This window comes from Notolepis coatsorum (genome assembly GCF_963971535.1).
Source record: "Notolepis coatsorum genome assembly, chromosome: 6".
Taxonomy (NCBI): domain Eukaryota; kingdom Metazoa; phylum Chordata; class Actinopteri; order Aulopiformes; family Paralepididae; genus Notolepis; species Notolepis coatsorum.
Window position 1 is genome coordinate 100,619,014 of NC_140170.1, and position 15,053 is coordinate 100,634,066.

At 45.8% G+C, this 15,053-nt stretch overlaps 1 protein-coding gene across 4 annotated transcripts in view; it reads right to left on the minus strand.

Moving 5' to 3' along the window:
* phc2b (polyhomeotic homolog 2b) overlaps window positions 1-15,053 on the minus strand; it is a 139,675-nt gene that overhangs the window by 21,401 nt on the left and 103,221 nt on the right. For all 4 annotated transcript variants that reach the window (XM_084316189.1, XM_084316188.1, XM_084316187.1 and 1 more), the window contains 2 exons: window positions 9,657-9,943; window positions 6,936-7,239 (listed from right to left, as the gene is read on the minus strand). In XM_084316189.1, coding sequence (XP_084172315.1) covers window positions 6,936-7,239; window positions 9,657-9,943 — 591 coding nt within the window. The remainder of the gene's footprint in view (window positions 1-6,935; window positions 7,240-9,656; window positions 9,944-15,053) is intronic.

Genomic DNA, 15,053 nt, shown 5'->3' on the forward strand with positions numbered 1-15,053 from the left:
TTCCAGCTTGTATAATAGTATATATGTCCAAATCATGTTGTTTATCGAGTTATTGGCAATCGATCGCTATGTATTGTGTCGAGATCGAGTCCCGGGAGCCAAACAGAGTGCCCCGAAGTAATATGGCCGACCAGCACAACCTCCATAGCACTTCCTGTTTGGCGATTGCGCCGATCGGCCACCAGATGGCGCTCCTGAACCGCCAGAGAGCTCAGTGGGTCCTCCTGGTGGATCTCAGGCCAGCGGAGGGGAAATATGAATCCGATCGCAGATTTTTGAAATATTGATATAAGGACGCTGTACAGCGTCCTCCGGCAACTTGAGCATGGCCGGGAATGACGCTGTAAAGCGTTTCCCGGCAGTCAAAGTGTTAACCTCATCACGACCTGTCAGAAAGCATAATAGGATGTGGGTGTGGCCAGACGAGGGTGGAAGAAATACAGAGAAGCCATGTTTGGAGCACATGGCATGGTTTTTGACTAGGAAACTCAGTGAGGTTTTAGAGGCCTAGTAAGTGAAGGAACCAAAGCCTTTACATTTAAGTTGATTGTTTAGAGATAGATAGTGTAAGCAGTTCAGGAAAGGAAGGACTTTGTAGTCATCCATTAGATGCATCTTTTTTCCCCGGCTGTTTCGTGTTTAATCGAAAGACGATTTATGTTTTTGGATATAGTGTTGAAGCATGGAGTGGAGAACATCCGCAGCTCCTTCTCCCAACCCCCACCCATTCCAAATGCTGAATTGAGAACCTCATCCTTCACTCTGTCATCTTTCTCTCCCATTACAGAAGCCGAGACCCTGACACTGGTAACGTCGAACCGTCCGACTACATGCCAGCTGGACCAGCTACCCTCCCCACTCCTCCAGACCATAGCACCAGCCAGTTAGTAGGTATCAACGTGAGCTCCCGGGACGGTAGCTAGTTAGTTAGCACCATCCAGGTATCAACGTGAGCTCCCGGGACGGTAGCTAGTTAGTTAGCACCATCCAGGTATCAACGTGAGCTCCCGGGACGGTAGCTAGTTAGTTAGCACCATCCAGGTATCAACGTGAGCTCCCGGGACGGTAGCTAGTTAGTTAGCACCATCCAGGTATCAACGTGAGCTCCCGGGACGGTAGCTAGTTAGTTAGCACCATCCAGGTATCAACGTGAGCTCCCGGGATGGTAGCTAGTTAGTTAGCACCATCCAGGTATCAATGTGAGCTCCCGGGATGGTAGCTAGTTAGTTAGCACCATCCAGGTATCAACGTGAGCTCCCGGGACGGTAGCCAGTTACCCCGCACCATCCAGGTACTACTATAATGTTAGCTCCCAGTCCCAGAACGGTAGCCAGTTACCCCGCACCATCCAGGTACTACTATAACGTTAGCTCCCAGTCCCAGAACAATATCCACGTAACCCTCTGCTGGCGCATGCTGTGCAGTGCACTACAATCAACTCAGTGTCAGTGTAATAGCAGTCTGTGACGTCACGGTATTGAGAATCATACCGGCAGGATCTCGAAATACCCTGGTATACCGTAATACCGTCATACCGCCCAAGCCTACCGGACATCCTCCCATTCCTAACTGCAACCATCAACTCCTCACTCAACTCGGGGGTGGTCCCCACCTCCCTAAAACAAGCCAGAGTCACGCCGATCATAAAAAAAAAGAAACCTGAACCCCACCGTCATAGGCAACTACCGTCCTGTCTCTCTTCTCTCCTTCCTTTCTAAAACACTTGAACATGCTGTATCCAACCAACTTACTGCTTATCTCTTACAGAACGACCTCCTAGACCAGGGGTTGGCAACCTGCGGCCGCATGCGGCTCTTTAGCCAATCAGCTGCGGCTCCCTGGCCCAAAAAAAAATAAAAAAATAAAAAATAATTTTTTTTTTACTTTTTTTTTTGAGATCGATGTCATACTGTGACACTGAAATTAAAAAATATTTCATCAACTAAGATATTTAGTCAACAAAAGGCTTACCTGTATGCCTGATATGTGGTGCGAAATTTGCGAACAATGAAAAATTTACTTTTTATTTTATAGATTTTCCACAAATAAGGGAAGGACTCTAATAGAGCTGCATAGTTCAGGGTTTTATTTCAAAGTAGGTCTACAGATGCCAGTGTTTTTTCTCCTTTTCTGTGTTTTATTTCAAAGTAGGTCTACACATGGTATTCTTTTTTCAAAGTGGACTACTTTCTATTTTATAAATGTTCCACAAATAAGGGAAGGACTCAAATATACCTGAATAGTTCAGGGTTTTATTTCAAAGTCGGTCTACAGACACCAGTGTTTTGTCTCCTCTTCTGTGTTTTATTAAAAAATAGGTCTACACAGCCAGTATTTTTTCTCCTCTTTATAAGAGTTTGAGGTTTTCCTTTGGTAAAAACAGGTAAAAACAGCAATTAAAAAGTCAAATTTTTTCTTTTTGTTGCTTTATAATCCCATTAATGCAACAAACTGTGTGCTATAAGTATAAAGTATAATAAATCGCAAATTACTTTGGGTATGCAATTGTCAGGCGTTTTATGCTAAATGTGGGGTATGCTTGGGGATATATAAAACGTTATACACTGTGTTATCTTCATTTTAAGGGTAAATAGGTTGTGCGGCTCCCTGAGCATTTTATTTTGTGGGACGGGGGAAAAGTGGCTCTTTTGATAGTAAAGGTTGCTGACCCCTGTCCTAGACCCTAATCAGTCTGGCTTCCGGACTGGCCACTCCACAGAAACGGCCCTCATTGCGGTCACAGAGGCACTTCACTTAGCAAAAGCGAAAGGCCTCTCCTCTGTCCTGATTCTCCTAGATCTATCTGCAGCCTTCGACACAGTCAACCATCAGATCCTCCTCGCGGCCCTCGCAGGAATGGGAGTGGCTGGCTCTGCGCTAACATGGCTGACATCATACCTCAATGACCGCTCCTACCAAGTGTCATGGAGAGGCACCCTGTCGGCCACCCGCCCCCTGCGGACGGATGTCCCCCAGGGCTCGGTTCTAGGACCCCTTCTCTTCTCCCTCTACACTAAATCACTGGGTAACATTATCACGTCTCATGGCTTCTCCTATCATTGTTATGCCGACGATACTCAACTCTTCCTCTCCTTCCCTCCCTCCCTCAGATATCCACGTCTCTGAGCGGATCTCGGCCTGTCTGTCCAACATCTCCGCCTGGATGACGACCAACCACCTCAAACTGAACCTAAGCTAAACAGAATTGCTCCACCTGCCGGCCAAATCCTCCCCCCTGACCGACCTTTCCATCACAGTCGAGAATGCAGCTGTGACCGCATCCCCGACCGCCAAGAACCTTGGTGTTGTCCTCGACGACCAGTTGAACTTCTCTGCTCACATCGCAGCGACAACCAGAACCTGCAGATTCCTCCTGAGCAACGTCAGAAGGATCCACCCCTTCCTGACAAAATAAGCCACCCAACTCCTCGTCCAATCAACAGTCATCTCCCGCCTCGACTACTGCAATGCACTGCTCGCTGGCCTCCCGACCGCGTGAATATTTTAGGCAACCAACTTGTGTTTAGCGTTTCTCTGATTGGCCAATACGCCCATGTGACCACGGCAGCGCGAGAGAGCTGCAGCGCGGAAATAGGCTGTCTATTGCCTCGCGCTGCAGCGCGGAAATAGGCTGTCTATTGCCATTCTCTAAGACAAACTCTAACCTTAACCAGCTCCTTAACAGCGCCTAAACTTAACCCTTCTAACCTTAAGCAACTCCGAAACAATGCCTAACCTTAACCAACTCCGAAACAATGCCTAAACTTAACCGGCGAAAGAATGCACGTTAAAAAATATTGCCATTCTCTAAGACAAACTCTAACCTTAACCAGCTCCTTAACAGCGCCTAAACTTAACCCTTCTAACCTTAAGCAACTCCGAAACAATGCCTAACCTTAACCAACTACGAAACAATGCTTAAAGTTATGCCTAAACTTAACGGCGAAAGAATGCGAATGCACGTTAAAAAAAAAAAAAAAATTGAAGGGAATCGAACTTGCCAGCAACGGGGCGTAGGATCCACAGCAATGCAGCGCTGCCAATTGAGCTAGTTCTGGATAGTAAAAAAGGGCGGATTACTGCTACATAATGCTGCCGCGACGGAGCTCCGCGGCAGAGCGGAGCGGCAGCACGTCGCCGCGGGGGCGTGGCTAGACGCAAGTTGGGCGTGGTTAGACACAAGTTGGTTGCCTTTAATATTTAGGCCTCCCGGCCACTGCCACTAAGCCTCTTCAACTCATTCAGACCGCAGCGGCCCGCCTGATCTCAAACCTACCGAAGTCGGCCCATGTCACCCCACTTCTTAGGGACCTGCACTGGCTCCCCATTGCTGCACGAATCCGCTTCAAGGCCCTCGACCTAGCATACCGTGCAGCAAAGGGAACCGCTCCCGCCTACCTCTGGTCAATAGTCTCTAACTACACACCCTCAAGACCCCTACGCTCTTCTGGCCGCCTTAGACCTACTCCTATCCAAGCTCCGGGAGGGTCATCAAAGAGAAGTCGCCTATTCTCAGTCCTTGCCCCACAATGGTGGAATGAACTACCCACCCCAGTTAGGATAGCCGAAACCCGTCCAATCTTTCGCCGTCGACTAAAGACACACTTCTTCAACCATTATCTGAATAAATATTAGAGGTGGGCATAGATTAATTTTTTTAATCTAGATTAATCTATCTGCAATCCTGGATTTAATCTAGATTAATCTAGATTAAAATGGCTAAAAAAAATAATCTGCCGAAGGCATTCAAAATATGTGTGTTATACCCAAATAATGACCAGAAGTAAGTCCTTACTTTTTCTTTCCTCCTTATGTTTCTCAGGCCAGGTGGCCCATTACACCATGAGCCCATCTCCCGTTTCCAAAATGCATTACAGACTGTTTGAAAAAGCTGTTTTGCTATGATAATTGGTAATGAAATATCAAAATAATGTTCACTAAGATGTACTTGTGTTTAATAAGTTGTTTTATTCAGAAGTTAACACAAATAAATAATATTAGCAGTACAGTATCTAGCACACTCTCAGGAGCAAAACAGAAAGAAGCATTTCAAACTTGAACTATGTGACATGGCTTGACTCAATCAGTCCAATCTCTATTTCTCCTTCTTCCACCAGTCACTCAGGCAGACCAGCTTGTTTTATGTAGCGGTGTCTACTTATAGTGCCTATAATATATTTCCCGTTGGGTGCCAGACAGGGCCAAACCCTGCCAATGCAAATCAACTGCTCCAGTAGAGTTGCTCAGTGGCCAATGGTGTCAACTGTGGTTGTACTGGGCAGCTCCCAGGTGTGAATGGAACTGTGTGAATGTGAAGCAGGGCGTTCCTGAAAAAGAGCATCTGTGCTCAGCGAACCTACCCTGGGTAAATAAAGGTAAAAAAATATATATGTAAATTTAGCTCTAAAACTTTTTTTTTTTTTTTTAAGATTTACTGCATCAATTATATTATCGCACGCAGCACGTTAACGCCGTTAACGGCCCAGCTCTAATAAATATATATATATATATATTTTTAAATCTAACCCTAACTAGCCTTACTGTCCTGGCGAAGACAAAGGCATACCTCTCCCAAAGTAACCTGGAGACGGTGATACATGCCTTTGTCACCACCCGCCTCGACTACTGCAATGCTCTGTACACGGGCATCGACAAGTCCCTCCTCCGCCGCCTACAACTGGTGCAGAACGCAGCCTCCTCACCAAAACAAGAACACACGAACACATCAGCCCAGTTTTGGCCTCGCTCCACTGGCTGCCTATTAGCTTCAGCTTTTAAATTAGCACTAAATGTTTTTAAATCATTAAATGGCACGGCTCCCTCCTATCTGTCCGAGCTCCTGCACCGCCACACCCCCCACCGATCCCTCAGATCAGCTGACCAGATGCTATTGGTGGTACCCAGAACCAGGCTCAAGACTAGGGGAGACAGAGCTTTCTCCACCGCAGCGCCTAGACTGTGGAACAGCCTCCCCCTCAGCGTACGGACTGCCCAGACCGTACAGGCTTTTAAATCACTCTTGAAAACCTACCTGTTCTCCTTGGCCTTCCCCCCTACTTAACCACCACTAGACCCCTGGCCCCTCTATCCTCTTTGTTTTACTGTGTCCTACCAGTTTTTATTACTTTCATTGCTTTATTATGTTTTTAATCCTATATCTTGCACCATATTGTTTTGTTTTTGTTGCTTTCATTGCTTTGCTATGTTTTTTTTTTTTTTTCTTTTAATCTTATACCTTGCCTCACACTAATTTGTTTTATCAACTTGCTTGTGAAGCACTTTGGTGTCAGCTGCCGCTGCCTGGAAATGTGCTATACAAATAAAACTGACTTGACTTGACTACTGTCATGCACTAACCCTAATAAACTAACCTACACTGTAGCACTCAACACTTTGATGAACATTGTTACTCAGCTGATAAGAGTTGTGCCCTTCCTGATGACTTGTCGTACAGAACTTGGATAAAAGCGTCAGCTAAATGACTAAATGTAAATAAGGGCTCTTTTAAAATGTTGGGGGTTTTGAAAAATATTTTGCTTTGAGGATTTATGTTGATTTAGCTCTATTACCTGGTTTCGTGATTATTAAAGGTATAATATTAATAATATTACTTTACAATATAAATTACATACAATACCAGGGAAAATAACTCAAAACCCAGAAAATTGGACTCAGAAAATCGATTACTGAATTTTGCCCATCGATGCAGAAATGTCAACGGCTAGAATCGCGATTACATGAATCAATGATATCTTCCACCCCATACAACAGGGATGACCGTGGAATAAATACCAAATAAAAGGACTCGTCATCTCCACTGGTAATCACAGAGGAAACACTGTAAAATGTTGTGTGAAGTGGTCATTACGTCATCAACAGGAAGGAAGTGAGGTGTTGAAATCTATAGCAGAGAACACCAAGTGTTGAGTCGTTACCTTGTGGCTGGACGGCTGGCGCTGCAGGGTCAACCTTGGGCTGCTCTACTGGCTTGCTGGGTGGAGGTGGAGTGGGTGGTTGTTGTTGTTGTTGCTGCTGCTGCTGCTGTTGTTGCTGCTGCTGCTGTTGCTGTTGCTGCTGCTGCTGCTGCTGCTGTTGCTGTTGCTGCTGCTGTTGCTGCTGCTGCTGCTGTTGCTGCTGCTGTTGCTGCTGCTGTTGCTGTTGCACTGCTGGAGTTAGACAGGTCTCTCTGACCACCAATGAGGTGGGCTTATCTTTACTGTCCTGGACCAATCGAGAGGCCTGAGCATGAACGGAGGGAATAGAAGAAGCAGAAGAACAGTCACGCTCATGAAAGACCTTCTTCATTTGTAAAGTTTTGCTATTTTTCCTCAATCTTTGGACACTGCAGAATTATCACTCATTGTTCTACACATTTTGACTACAGGGGAATAATTAAATACTTGGTGTAGTGATCTGACACTCAGGACTCTTGTATTAACATCACAAGGCCGATGGCAAGCCATCTGAAATCTGTGCAGAGGAGACTTTTACAACATCTAAAAACCCAGTGGATTGTGACTGGTCGTGTGTTTGGCGTGCAGGGATGTACTAAAAACAACAAACCACCCAGAAACCCTTTTGAATCAAAAACAAAACTAAAATTCTTGCGCAAATAAAATGTCACAAACTCCATTCAAATTATTATCTGTGTGTCGTTTGTGATGTCACCCTTCAGTTTTCCCCAATAACATCAGTTCACTGTTCACGGAGCTAATTCATTCCTATCGGTGATAATTGACCTATCACAAGCCACACCCTCTTTTCTTGATCCTCCAATCACAACTATTGCACGCGCTTGAGATAGGTCAATTCACTGCAACATTAAAGCCACAGCCTCCCCTGTAAATCTTCCAACTTCCCGCGCACAAATTCCATACCCTTTCCCCCAGAAATCACTTGCACCATACACAATTTCCAAAGAGAGCTACTGGGTTTCTGAGATTAGTGATGTACTGTACTATTCCCAAACTTCTGCCTGATTTTCTTTGACTTTTTTTATATTTTTCCACACTGTCAGACCTGCATAGGAACCCCATTAACAAAATAGTGATAAGATAAGATCAGGGGTTCTCCAACTGGTTCAGGCCAGGGAGAACTCTCTCTCATCAGGGGGACCCTGATGTAAACAAGACGAAAGTCTTTCTCTGGTCTGCATCCCCTTAACAATTGTATGTATTGAGCTGTACTGTACTGTACCCATTCTGCAATCTGTTAATAAACTTTTCAATCAATCAGGCTGGGGGACCATCATCTGAGAAGCTGGGTTGGGATCAATTCGCTCTCACTTCAAATCAATTAAAATAGGTTGTCAATAGGTTGGATAGTACAACCTTTTCATGACAAAACGTTTTTTTTCTTCTCAATATTTGTACGTAATTCCACCTCCAGAATTCACTGAATTGAACGTAAACTCATCCCAGGCCTGCAGACCCAGAGAAGATACACCTGGTAGTTTTAATACAGGACTGCATAACTATCCATGGGAGAGCGATAAATAATTATAACTGCCATACATCTCCTCATTGTGGTAACTTAAAGAGTAAATCAAGCAGCAGTGAAATGATGGTATTCTCTGGTGTTATTGTTCACCCCCTTAACACTTTCTGCGCCAATCACGTAATATTACAAGTTTGCTCGCCAGCGGTTGAGCGCCAAACACGTATTATTACGTTTTTTTATCCGTTGATCTTTTTCCTCTGATCCCCGTTCTAAATCATCATCCGGGTCATTCTAGCCGTCCCTGGGTCGTTTGTATACGTTGGAATTGCAATGCCGAATATCACCAGGTGGCACTGGCAGTATCGTCTGTGTCTGAACTGGAATTGCATTGGCGTGGATACAAGTCTTCCTTTTATTTTTTTTTGGTAGGAGCTCCTCCTGCTTGAACAGAGATTCACATTGATCGCCTCGAAATTCCGTTGCCTAAGCGTATTTTACCATAGAAACGTGTATAGACATATACACTGGTAATCGTGATGCGATCACTTAGAATTATTATTTTTGGAATACCTTCTGGCTAAAGGTAAGGTATATTCTATGTCTATTTTACCGAACCTGAAATGTGTTTGTCTAACTATCACAGTTCTGTGTTTTACCGGACGTAAAACATGCTCGGCAAACACGATCACAGTTTTGAGTTAAAACAACCCCCCCCCCCATTACCCTTGATGATTTTGTGAAGGTACATGTTATATACCTTTGATTTGGGAGTATTTGGGGGTTCAGGGAATCAACCAGAACGAGTCAGGCTTATTGCACATAACACGTTTTATCTCGCGATCTATGAAAAAAGACTGGATTATCTTGGAAATGCGTGATGTTTTTGCGTGTAATATACTACAAACTACAGTGTGTAGAAGCAAACTATTTTTTTCATGTTGCACTACAAGTAGTGTCTGTCAAATGAGCCACACCATTGTCTCCACAGCAATAATACAGAACACACACAGCTCTGCAAACATCGTGAAACACCGCGGAAACAACTATTTTAAGCTGGCCATCTAGCGGTAGAGATGGGGATTAAGCGTGGCGCTGAAAGTGTTAAGGACCCCTGGATCCCCGTCGGGGAGAACCACAGATTAATAACGTATGCTACTGTGAGAGAAGCATCATCTCCTCCTATGAGAACACGGCTAGTTGCGGGCGACTGTCCTCACCGTCGGCTGTATCTGGAGGTTGATGGCGGTGAGCTGGACGGGCTGGGCTTTGGCCTGGCAGAGGGTGGAGTGGAGGACATGTGGGCTGATGGTGGAGTGGAAGATGGTGGCCTGCTGGTTGAGGGCAGAGGGCTGGTGAGGGCCAGGCTTGGGTAGCACGGGGACGGGGTGCTGCGATGGCTGGATGGAGGCGGTCTGCAGCCTTTGGGAAGCTTGGTTCTGCTGGACCAGAAACTGCTGCTGCTTGTGGTGCTGGACCAGGGAGTGTGGCTGGATCTGAGTGTAGGCTGGAACAACAGGACACAGACAGGGAGCTTAAAGTCTCTTCAATACCAAGGGTGCACACTGCACAGCACAATATAGCACATATTTTCTAGGCAACAGTCCAGCAGGCTTTCACAGTTTGCATACACTTCTATTTATAAATACTGCCGTTAGCCAAACTATGACTTTCTAGTGCAAACCACATGGATGATTTGATTTCATGCCCAAAATGGTCCAAAATCATTGCATGTCAGGCATGACCTGTAACTGGCTTATGAGCAACCGAGGGAGTAGATGTCTGACAGATGTCTGTCCTCTTGTCCTTCCCTCGTCTGTACTCATCTGTCCTCTGTCCTTCCCTGTACTCCTGTCCTTCCCTCGTCTGTACTCATCTGTCCTTCCCTGTACTCCTGTCCTTCCCTCGTCTGTCCTCCCGTCCTTCCCTGTCCTCCCCTCGTCTGTCCTCTGTCCTCATCTGTACTCCTGTCCTCCTCTCCTTCCCTGTCCTCATCTGTACTCCTCTGTCTTCCTGTACTCCTCCGTCTTCCTGTCCTCCCCCTGTACTCCTGTCCTCCTGTCCTCCTCTCCTTCCCTGTCCTCATCTGTACTCCTCTGTCTTCCTGTCCTCCCCCTGTACTCCTGTCCTCCTGTCCTCCTCTCCTTCCCTGTCCTCATCTGTACTCCTCTGTCTTCCTGTCCTCATCTGTACTCCTCTGTCTTCCTGTCCTCTGTCCTCCCCCTGTACTCCTGTCCTTCCCCGTCCTCATCTGTACTCCTGTTCCCCTGTCCTTCCCTGTCCTATGATATGAGAGCTTTGCCTGCTGATGCCAAAAAAGAACATCCCACACACCACGATATATAACTACTACTGTATACACAAATAATCTATGGGCTATATAACAATACAACCGTTACTGTACATCAATACAAATAGTGTGGTCTTATTGCATTTCCCTAGTTATAGCACATGGTGTCGACTGTAGGGGTGGGACGATACATCGATCCAGATCGATATATCGATATATTATCAATAATCAAATAGGATCGATGCAACGTAAAAAGATCGATTCATATTGCGATACTCTTATTTTTTAAATCCCGCGAGTCATATCCGCCGGCGCCCAGTATTGTGAAACTCTGTAGCAGAACGGGCAGAGCTAACAATATACTCGTTATCACCATACATAACGCTTATATTGAAACACGTTGACATTAGGGCCGTTCTTTCAACCTAAAAGTGCACTTTCTTCAACCTCAAACCTAAATTCCTTAGCAACCCGTGTTACCAAGTAAACAAATCACGGAACGTTAGCCACGGAACGTTAGCCAGCACCAGCCAGGTCCCGACGTTAGCTCTCAGCACGTTAGCCATGTTAGTTAGCCAGCACCAGCCAGGTCCCGACGTTAGCTCTCAGAACGTTAGCCACGTTAGTTAGCCAGCACCAGCCAGGTCCCGACGTTAGCTCTCAGAACGTTAGCCATGTTAGTTAGCCAGCGCCAGCCAGGTACTACCGTTAGCTCCCAGAACGATAGTCACGTAACCCTCTGCTGGCGCGTGCTGTGCACTACAATCAACTCCGTGTCAGTGTAATAGCAGTCTGTGACGTCACGGTATTGAGAATCATACCGGCGGGATCTCGAAATATCCTGGTATACTGTAATACCGTCATACCGCACAAGCCTAGTGTGTGTGTGTGTTACTGAGGATGGACAGATAATGTTGATATTTAATTTAAACATGAATACATAATAAATGTATTCATGATCATCATGCAACATAAAACAATTGTAGGAAGTTTGGGAGAGGAAGGGGTTTTAGCTTGCGTGTTGTGAGTTCCAAAACATTTTACTTAAAGTTTAAAGCTCAATATATAAAAAGTGAACAGGAGGTCTATTTGTATTAAAAACAATAGATTGTTTTTCATTTAAATGTCTGACTGGAAGAGCTCAAAAATAATCAATTGATTTTTCCGTAGCCTTTTTTTTTAGTTGATCTAAATGTGACTGATTGTGTTAAATGGGCACATGATATCGCCTCATATCGATCGCAGGCACCTGAATCGAATCGTATCGTATCGTGGCAGACTTTGTGATATCGGCAAATATCGTATCGTTGTCCAAAGAATCGATATCGTATCGTGATGAAACTGGTGATTCCCACCCTGTCGACTGTGATTTAGCAGCTTAATGGACGAAGGAACAAAGGGAGGTTTTTCCTTATGCATTTGTCTTTGCATTGGGGAGCCAAAATCACCTCCCCGGGGTGTAAGTTGGTACTCGGCCCGCTATTCAGAACGTGGCTGTTGTCGAAAGGATGTAACATTAAGAGCCTGGTGAAAAGGCACAGACACTTACTCCACGCCGTTTCAGCCGAGCCATTACTCACCAACCGTCTCAAAAAGTAGCCTGTCACCACCTGCCGGGGGCCCGGCACAGACAAAATGACAACCTGCACCCATCCTCCTCCCGAAGCATGGGATCTAGAAACAGCTCATCAATCATCACATGGGCCTGTGTGTGTGTGTGTGTGTGTGTGTGTGTGTGTGTGTGCCAGGAGGAGCGGAGAGAGAAACGGCAAAGCAGAACCCCAGGCTAGTCGAGTCATGGCTCTCTGCCTCGGGGGGGGATAGAGCTCACACAGCCTCTGGTCTCTATATAGTCACCCGTGAGTCAACTGCCCCAACCACCTTATTTTTCTTTAGCCGCCTTGTTGAAGCGGTCTCTAAAAAATACAGCTCTACCGAGGAAATGACGACTAAAACCCAGGGGAAAAAAAGAAGCAAATGTTCCCAGGGATAAGCTTTAACAGGCTACTCTCTTGAGTGCGATTAGCACACCAGCAGTAGCAGGAGACCCCCTGAGGAGTGTACAGTAGCCCCAGTCACACGAGTGGTGAGAACGTCCAGGTGTGTGTGTGCGTGAGGACATTAACAAACCTACTCATAAATTCAAGGATGGACCACTGCCAAATACACTAGTGTTTTTCTTCTCCCAGTACCTCCCCCACCTCATCATAATGCCTTGTGTGGGATAGGCCGCTCCATCTGGTATGAAAGTACTTTTCCTGTGAAACGCTAACCAGAGTCTCTCTACCCCTTGCGGTGGAAAATACAGACGTTTCTATCGGGAAGTGTTGCACGTCATTATCCCACTTTATACCATGGGATCTTTGGTGGACGGAATTTTGATTTCCACGTGGCGATGTAACACGCATATATAGAGAAAATGTGGTTAGCTTTTAGGGAACAGGGGTGGGTGGGGGGTGTGGGGGTCTGTAGTTGAGTGACACTGAATAACCTCCATCAAGGTTTTGGTCTGGCATCGCAAGACAAGTGTTGTGAAGGGCCAGATTAAACCGAATATATATATTTATTATATATATATATTTAATTGTATTTGTATATTCTCTAATATTCCCTGATATCCCTTGTATATTCCTTGTACAATATGCATTGAATATCCATTCTAGCCTACTGAACATCCCATAATAGTCTCCATTCTACTATTGGTCGAGACCTTGGTGCCAGGCTGCCATACCCCCCAGACCCAGTTCAAACGTACCGCTCAACATGTACGAACAAGTCCTAGTTCCGCGTAGGAATCTGGCTACCGCACCACTAATGGGACTATTTGTTCATAGTGCGTATATATACTGCGCTACTAAAGTAGGACTTTCTTTTCAGTCCAGTTTCTTACCCTCCAATAGAGTCACAGACGTAAAGCCTCCCCGCGACGCCACGTGTGGGAGTAAGGCCAAGTTCGCCTACCATCGGTATTGAGACATCGTGTATATTAATATTTGAATAGTCATATTTGGCACTATATCGTCGAGTTGGACGTAGTCTATTAAGCTAATAATAGTCTGTTAATATATAGTGCTTCGTGCGGTGAGAATACTACCGTAGTCAGCACCCCATCGTTTCGGGCAGAGAACTGGCTGCTTATCCAGGGTGGTTGACCCCACGTGAAGCTGCACCCGAGGAGCCCCAGAGCCGACGAGCGAGTGGACCTGTATACCGGATTATTCTACCGACGACAGCCCGCCTTCCCAGGCACGGATTATGCTTTGTATACGTTGATTATTCCATGGATAAAGACCCCCGACACTGCCGTGTGTTGGAACCCCCCCCCCGGAGAGGACGCAAGGTGAGGAGACGCTCTGCAAGACGAGGTCGCTTCACGTCTCTCCTCCGTGGACCGGAGGACGCCGGCCCACAAAGAGTCCACCTGCTTTCATCCGTGGTCCAAGGATCGCCGGCGCATTGAACAGCACTACAGTGGGTTCACCTGGGATACCCTTGGCCGGATGAGGCAGCCGGATTCTACCCCCCCCCCCCTTCCTACTCCTGTCGGCTTACAAGCGACCGGATTAACCCCCCCCTAGTGTATCCAGTATATAATCATTAAAGTATCATTGCTGTTATTCCTTAAACTATTCCAGGTCGTATATGTACCACCTGCGCCTTCAGAGATTGGACATTCTCTATTGATATACCGACGAATACTCTTGCCATAAAAGTGCATACTAATTCCCATTCATAAATGTGATTGATTTGATTAAGTGCTTGCTCTACACACCATTGCTGTGTAGAAATAAAGACCTATTTCTAATTCGTACATTTGTGTTGGATCCGTTTCATCTACGTGACAGTGTTCATCATAATATATTTATGCCGAGTACTGGGTGGCCGAATATTAAGTACAAAGGTAGTGGTAGTAAGTATCATATCTAGTAATACAGTCAGGGAATTGTACCCCTCAGTTACAATTGGTCCTTCGAGCCGGAGGGTAATTAGTGTAATATTAATATAGTGTTATTAATATTGAAATGGCCTATGATGAACACTCCACGAAACGATCCTCCTAACCAACGCCCGCAGCGCGAACGACGGCTCCCTCAGTACTTAGAGGCTTACGCTGTCAATCAACAACCTAGTCTTCTACTAACAGTAAACGCGGTAAAACTAGAAAGTAAAAGTATGTCTAACCCCAACGCCCAGACTACCCCGACCATAGAGGCCCCTACGGGTTCTAATGTAACTGACCAAGTTCACAGTGGGGACCAGTGGGAACCAGACATGACTTCACACCCCGCCAGTACTGAAGAAGTAGTCCCGATGAGTCCCGGGAGGA